We start from the raw sequence: 7,500 nt of genomic DNA, 5'->3' as shown, positions 1-7,500 counted from the left end.
TTCCTTTTTTTTTTTTTTTTTTTTTTTTTTTTTCTTTCTTTTTATTTTATTATATTCCTTTTAACGATTTAAGGACAAAATAAAAGAAATAAAAGTGGGGAAAAAAGGAAATTCCAGAAGATTTAATTTTTTTTTAATTTTTTTTTTTTAATTTTTTTTTTTATTTCCTTTTTTAATTATTTAAATCATAATCATCCAATATACTCATTGTATTCTTGAACTTTCTTCTTCATTGTTGAATTATCTACCCATGTTAAAAGATCTTCTGATTTTCTTGTAATAATTAATGCTGGATCTTGTATTGTTTCTGGTCCAATTCTTACATCTATATTAATTTATATTTTATTAGTAAACTTTTTTTTTTTATTTTTTATTTTTTATTTTTTTTTAACTTACGACCATGTGATAATAAACCAAAAGCTTGTGTTAAATGTTCAGCAAATTTCTTTTTAACTAACATTACAACAGCTCTTCTTCTACAGAATGAAGATGCATTAACTTTAACTAATTCAGATGGTTGTTTTAAATCGATTACACCCATATTATATAACTTTTCTGATAAATCACTTAAAAGTTTTTGTTTTACTGGATCTTGATCACTGAGATCAGAGATCTCCTTTAAAACATGTTTATATTGTGCTACTAATTTTGTATATTCTGCATATTCTTCTTTACCTTTTAATCCAAATCTACCAATATTTTCAACATCTTTTTGATTTTCTCTTCTATAATGTTTAAAATTGGTCTTTTTTAAAAGTTTTTCCTCGTGATATTTAAGTTTTCTTGTATGTGACATTACTTGTATCTATTTATATATTTTTATTTTTATTTTTATTTTTATTTACTATTTACTATTTATATTGATTATTTTTTATTTTTTATTTTTTATTTCCTATAATTGCTGATATATATATTTAGTTAAATTGGTTTTTATTCTATGTACAAAATATCTTATTTGAATGCTTAAAAAAAACGAAACAAACGACAAAAAATTAAATTTATTTTTATTTTTTTTTTTTTTTTTTTTTTTTTTTTTTTTTTTTTTTTTTTTTCCAAATTTTTTTTTTTTTTAATTTTTTTTTTTTTCCAAAAATAAAACATATTTGACCAAATGTTTTATTGATTTTTTATGAATATGGATAAAATATTGAAATAATATAATAAAAAAAAAAAAAATTCATTAAACATTTACTTTTATATATTATTTTTATTTTTATTTTTTTTTTTAAATATATATTTGGGTGTATTAATTTAAATTAATATTTAAAATATTTCTGAAAATAGTTGAAAATATAAAACCTAAAAATAATAAAAAATAAAAAATAAAAAATAAAATTGGAAATTATTTAAATAATTTCCAATTTTATTTTTTATATTTTATTACTTTTTTTTTTTTAACTAAATGAAGTTCAAATCTCAATGTGGCATTTTAAAAATAAAAAAAAAAAAAAAAAAATTAAAAAAAAAATAAAAAAATTAAAAAAAAAAAAATTAAAAAAAAAAAAAAAAAAAAAAAAAAAAAATTTCAATTTTTTCAATTTGTGTTATTCATCATCATCCTCATATATATAAAAAAAAAAAAAAATGATGATAAAATTATCCTTATTATTTATCATTGCGATTATTTTTAATGTTGGATCAGCAGTTTATTTTGAATTAAATGGTGGTCAAACTAAATGTTTTATAGAAGAAAATCCAAAAGATACAACAGTATTAGGAAAATATATTTTAGAGGATATCACACCACAACAAGGTGGATATGGTAATCAATTATCATTAACAGTAAAAGTAACTGATCCAGAAAAAAGAGGTAAATAATTTATTAGATAATAATAATAAAATATATATATATTTTTTTTTTTTTAATTTGATATATTATTTACTAACAACTTTAAAAATTTTTAAAAATTATTTTGTTATGAATAATAAAACAAAATAAAAAAAACAAACAATTATTATATGTTTTTTTTAAAACCTTTAGAGGTTCTTAGCAAAACTATGCCATCAAATGGACGTTTTGCTTTTTCAACTCAAGTTGGTGGCGAACACAAAATTTGCTTCTCCACCAATACTTCCAAATGGTTTGGTCCATCTGTCAAAACTGTATGTATCTTTTTAAAAAAAAAAAACAAAATAATGATAAAATATGTTGATTAAATATTTATTAATATTAATAATAAAAAAAAATATATATATTTAAACATAAAAAATAAAATAATATTTAGAGACTTCATTTAGAAATTGAAGGTGGTGCAGGTGCAAATGATTATGAAGAGATTGCAAAAGTTGAACATTTAACTGGTATTGAAATTTCATTAAGAAGATTAAATGATAGAGTCAATCAAATTAGAAAGGAACAAAGTTATCAAAAAGGTCGTGAAATCGTTTTCCGTAATACTAGCGAAAGTACAAATGCTCGTGTTATGTGGTGGTCAATCATTCAATTAGTTGTTTTAGTTTTAACTGGTGTTTGGCAAATGAAACATCTTAAATCATTTTTCAAGGCCAAGAAACTTGTATAAACATATTATATTAATAAAATTTAAAAAAAAAAAAAAAAAAAAAAAAAAAGTTTTGTTTCAAATTTTTTTGGAAAAAAAAAAAAAAAAAAAAAAAAAAACAGTTGTGCTATTTTCACACCAATATTTTAATTTAAACACAACTTTTTAAACAATCACTTTTTTATTTTTATTTAAATAAAATTTTTATTATTTTATTTTCCAATAAATTTTGAAAATTTTCAAAGATTTTTATTTTTTTTTATTTTTTTATTATTTTTTTTTTTTTTAAAAAAAGTTTTTTTTTAATTTTATTATTTTTTTTTTTTTCTTAAAAAAAATTTCAGATACTATCCCAATTTTTTTTTTATTTTTATTTTTTTTTTTTTAATATTATTTTTTTTTTTTTAATAACAAATACATAAAGCAAACAAATAATAATTAATAAATAAAATTAATATATTATCATTTTTTTAAAAAAAAAATCATATAATAAATTTTCACTTCTTATTTTTTTCAATTTATGTCATACGATATAAGAAAATAGTTTTTTTTTTTTTTTTTTTTTTTTAAAAATATATAATATAAAAATGGATAAAGATTTAATATTGGCACAATTATTAGAGTTTGGATATGACCCAGTTGTTGCTCAAACAGCATTAGAGCAAACAAATTGGAAAGATATTGATAAAGCAATCGATTATATATATACACATTTCGGTGAAGGTATGAATAAAGCAGCAACTGCAATGGAATACACACAAAATAAAAATAATTCAACAACTAAACCAACCTCAACACAAGCACCAATTTCAAGAAGTAATAGTAAATTAAAAACATCTGGAAAAAGAATAAAAAGTTCAATTACAATCTCTACTGGATCTGAAGAATATAACAGTGATAATGAATATGAAGATTACGATGAAGAAAATGAATATTATCAAGATGTTGATGACTATGAATTTGATATCGCTGTTGTTGATGCATTCCCAAAAACCAATACAGTCATTCAAGCAGTTGATATCGTTAAAACTGCACTCTCTGAAATTGATAAAATTGCATCCATCACAGAAACTTCACCATCTGCTGCAACTTTATTATTATGTCATTTTCAGTAAGTAATCATTAAAAAATATTTTTTTTTTTTTTTTTTTCTTACTTTTTTCCTTATATCAATTTTAACTTTTTTTTTTATTTTTTTTTTATTTTTTTTTAAATTTTTTTTTTTATTTTTTTTTTATTTTTTTTTATTTTAAAAGATGGAATGGTAATAAATTATTAGAAAGATATTATGAAGATCCAGAAAAGGTGATAGCACAAGCTGGTATTAAAAAGATTGATCAATTTTTTACACATCAAAATGTAAAAGGTGAAAGTTGTAGTGTTTGTGCTGATGATTTGGATTCATTGAATGGTAGTTATTTACCATGTAAACATTATTCATGTAATGATTGTTGGAATCAATATCTTTCATTAAAAGTACTTGAAGGTGGAGCAACTAGTATCACATGTATGGGACTTAAATGTCCAAGTGTAATTCCAGATGAGTTTATAAATTTGGTAGCACCAACTGTCTATCCAAAATATTTAGAAAGATTAGCCCAAACCTATGTAGATCAAAACCCAAATATGAGATGGTGTCCAGCTCCAAAATGTGGTAATGCACTCAAAGCTGATAGTCAAACTGAAGCAACCGCTCTTTGTTCTTGTGGTTTCAAAATTTGTTTCAAATGTAAACAAGAATCTCATTTTCCAGCAGATTGTGAAAAAATGAAACATTGGAAAAAGAAATGTGAAGATGATTCTGAAACTGCAAATTGGATTTCTACAAATACTCAAGATTGTCCAAAATGTCATTCAGCAATTGAAAAGAATGGTAAATTTTAAAGGATAATAATTATTATATATAAAAAAAAAAAAAAAAAAAAAAAAAAAACTAACATATTAATTTTAATTTATTTTAATTTATTTTTAAAAATAGGTGGTTGTATGCATATGACATGTAAAAAATGTAAACATGAATTTTGTTGGATTTGTTTAGGTAATTGGATTGGTCATTCAAATTGTAATAGTTATAAAAAAGAAGAAAATTCTAATAAATCAGAGAGTAAGAAACAATTGGAGAGATATTTATTTTATTTCCATCGTTTCAATACACATGAACAAGCAAAGAAATTTGAAACTAAACTTAGAACAGCAGCTTTAGAAACAATCATCTCTTTCCAAAATAAAACTGATAAACGTTGGATTGATATCAAATTTGTAGAGACTTCAACTGAAATCCTCATTCAATGTCGTAGAACTCTTAAATATACTTATGTATATGGTTATTTCATGGAAGATGGTCCAGAGAAAAATCTTTTTGAATACATTCAAAGTGATCTTGAAAAAACTACTGAACAACTCTCATTCCTTCTCTCACAAGCCCATCAAGATTTAAAGATTTTCGATCTTAAAGAAATGACTAATTTAGCTTCAACAAAATTAAAACATCTTTTAGAAGGTGTTGAGGATGGTTTCATTAATCAATAAAAAAAAAAGAGAAAAAGAAAAAAAAAAAAAAAAAAAAAAAGAAAAAGAAGTTTAGGTGTGGAAAGTAGGTTTCGTTATTCAAAAAAAAAAAAAAAAAAAAAAAAAAAAAGGAAAAAATAAAAAAAAAAAAATCCATTACTAAAAGAAAAGAAAAGAATAAATCAAAAATAAATAAAGAAAAATGTAAAATATAATAAGAATCTTTTTTTTATTTATTTATTTATTTATTCAATTTGTTGATGAATTTGTTGATTTCTTTTACACCAATAAAAGAAAATTAGAGCTGAAAAGTTAATAGAAATAATTGAAAAAGTTACCAATATATAAAAACTTTCAATTTTATGAAAAATTATTGAAATTAAAAATACAAATAAAGTTGATAAACTTGTTAGCGAGGATTCAACACCACTAATAATACCTCTATTGGTTTGAGTTACTTTTCTTTGAACATAATAAATTTCACTTAATTCAAAACCATATAATCCAATTCTTGATAAAATTATTGAACCTAAAAATAGTAATTTATAATTATTATCATTATTATAATTTGTTGTTGAAAAGTAAAAACCAGAAATTAAAATCATAATTGCTTCTTCAAAAATATAGAATTGACCAACTAAATTCATATTTCCATTTAAAAATTTTACAAAATTTGTGAAAAACATTGTTGAACCTAATCCAAATAATGCACCCAATAATCTAAATGTACTTAATTCACTTGGTGTTGTACCATTGTTGTTTGATAAATAAGCTGTCATCAATACATCATGTGGTGATAGTACTGTCAAATATAACATTACATAAGATATCATAACTAAAAATATACTTTGTTGATAAAATAATTTCCAACCTTTTACAATTGTCGAAATTGGATTATCCAAATTTTTAAAAATATTAAAAATATTAAAATCATTATTATTATTATTATTATTATTATTTAAAATATTATTTAAATCTAATCCATCTGTAAATTTTAAATATTTTCTATTATTATTATTTTTATTATTATTATTATTAATTTCATCTTCATCTTCAAAAATAATTAAATTTTGTTTTGATACCAAGTCATAAACTATTTTTAATAAAATATATTGTGGGAAAAATGAAAAGAAATTTAAAATTGTTATAATTAAATAAGTTGAATGATTATTTGAAATAATTTCTTTACCACCAATACTATCATCATCATTGGATGTTGTCATTAAAAGTCCAACTAAAAATGGTCCTAATACTTCAGTACCTAAATCAATTTGTCTCATCCAAGTATTTACTCTATTTAATAAATTATTATTTTTTATTAAACTTGGTGTCCATTTCTATTTTTGGAGAGAGAAAAAAAAAAAAAAAAAAATTTATTAATATTTATTATAAATTTTTATTTTATTTTATTTTATTTTAATAATAATTACTCTTTCAATTGATATATCCATTAATAAACCAGATAAAGAATGTATTGATGAAAATAATAATAATAAAAAGAAAAATAATATATTGATTTTATTTGAAAATAAATTTAGTAGTTGATTATTTTCTTTATTATTATTATCAATTGATATAAAATTAAAATTTAAAAAATAATATATTATTAAAAATATTGATCCAACTGAAATTGCTTGTCCAAAAATACCAAGTTTAATTACTAAATTAAAATAAAATTAATTAATTATTTTTTTTTTTTTTTAATAAAAATTTAATATATTAAAATTTAAATACCTTGAATTTTTTTATATTTATCACAAATCTCTCCAATTGTACTTCCAAATAAAATTCTTACAAATGTTATTGATAATCCAAATAGTGATACTGGTAATAATGAGTTTGGTGATTTATAAATTAGAAAAAGTGGTATCATAAATTCAAATGTTTTATCACCCATTCTCGTTATAAAATGTGATAACATTATATAGTTTGAATATTTTATTTCATCTTCTTGATTTAAATTTGTTTTAAATTCTTGTAAATTATTATTATTATTATTATTATTATTATTATTATTATTATTATTATCATTATTATTATTATTTAGTGGTAATGGTATTGTTTTAATTTCTATTACACTACTATTATTGTCTTGATTACTATTTTCATTGTTATAATCCATTGTATTAATTTATCATTGATCGTATAAAAATAAAAATGAAAAAAAAAAAATAAAAAAAAAATAATAAAAAATAATAAAAATTAAAAAAATATAAAAAAAAAAAAAAAAAAAAAAAAATCCCTTTTGTATGACACCAATATATTGGAAATTTAAATAAAAAGTCCAAAATATCGGGAATCTGAAAAAAAAAAAAAAAAAAATAAAAAAAATAAAAATAAAAATAAAAATAGATATAAATTTTTTTTTTTTATTATTTTCACTTTTTTTTTTTTTTTTTTTAAATTTTTTTTTTTTTTATTTTTTTTTTTTTTAGAAATTTTAAAAAATCGTTTGTGGGGGATATTTATTTAATCATTATTTATTTATTTA

General features: G+C 19.6%; 4 protein-coding genes across 4 annotated transcripts; 2 read left to right on the top strand and 2 right to left on the bottom strand.

Annotated features, from left to right (window-relative positions):
- Window positions 1-191: 191 nt before the first annotated feature.
- imp3 (U3 small nucleolar ribonucleoprotein protein) lies at window positions 192-796 on the bottom strand (the record flags this gene model as incomplete). Its single annotated transcript, XM_636796.1, has 2 exons — window positions 192-325; window positions 397-796. 2 exons carry the CDS (start codon window positions 794-796, stop codon window positions 192-194), a joined length of 534 nt encoding a protein of 177 aa, XP_641888.1.
- A 788-nt stretch (window positions 797-1,584) lies between these two features.
- On the top strand, window positions 1,585-2,522 carry empC (hypothetical protein; the record flags this gene model as incomplete). Its single annotated transcript, XM_636795.1, has 3 exons — window positions 1,585-1,810; window positions 1,982-2,103; window positions 2,226-2,522. 3 exons carry the CDS (start codon window positions 1,585-1,587, stop codon window positions 2,520-2,522), a joined length of 645 nt encoding a protein of 214 aa, XP_641887.1.
- Window positions 2,523-3,088: 566 nt separating this feature from the next.
- DDB_G0278981 (ubiquitin-protein ligase) lies at window positions 3,089-5,030 on the top strand (the record flags this gene model as incomplete). Its single annotated transcript, XM_636794.1, has 3 exons — window positions 3,089-3,612; window positions 3,758-4,374; window positions 4,480-5,030. The coding sequence occupies 3 exons, from the start codon at window positions 3,089-3,091 to the stop codon at window positions 5,028-5,030; spliced, it is 1,692 nt and encodes a 563-aa protein (XP_641886.1).
- A 224-nt stretch (window positions 5,031-5,254) lies between these two features.
- On the bottom strand, window positions 5,255-7,131 carry DDB_G0279065 (hypothetical protein; the record flags this gene model as incomplete). The annotated part of the gene is made up of 4 exons (XM_636793.1): window positions 5,255-5,811; window positions 5,857-6,346; window positions 6,440-6,669; window positions 6,744-7,131. 4 exons carry the CDS (start codon window positions 7,129-7,131, stop codon window positions 5,255-5,257), a joined length of 1,665 nt encoding a protein of 554 aa, XP_641885.1.
- Window positions 7,132-7,500: the final 369 nt, after the last annotated feature.

Source organism: Dictyostelium discoideum, assembly GCF_000004695.1.
Source record: "Dictyostelium discoideum AX4 chromosome 3 chromosome, whole genome shotgun sequence".
NCBI classification, from domain to species: Eukaryota; Evosea; class Eumycetozoa; order Dictyosteliales; family Dictyosteliaceae; genus Dictyostelium; species Dictyostelium discoideum.
This window is presented reverse-complemented; position numbering and strand designations above follow the sequence as displayed.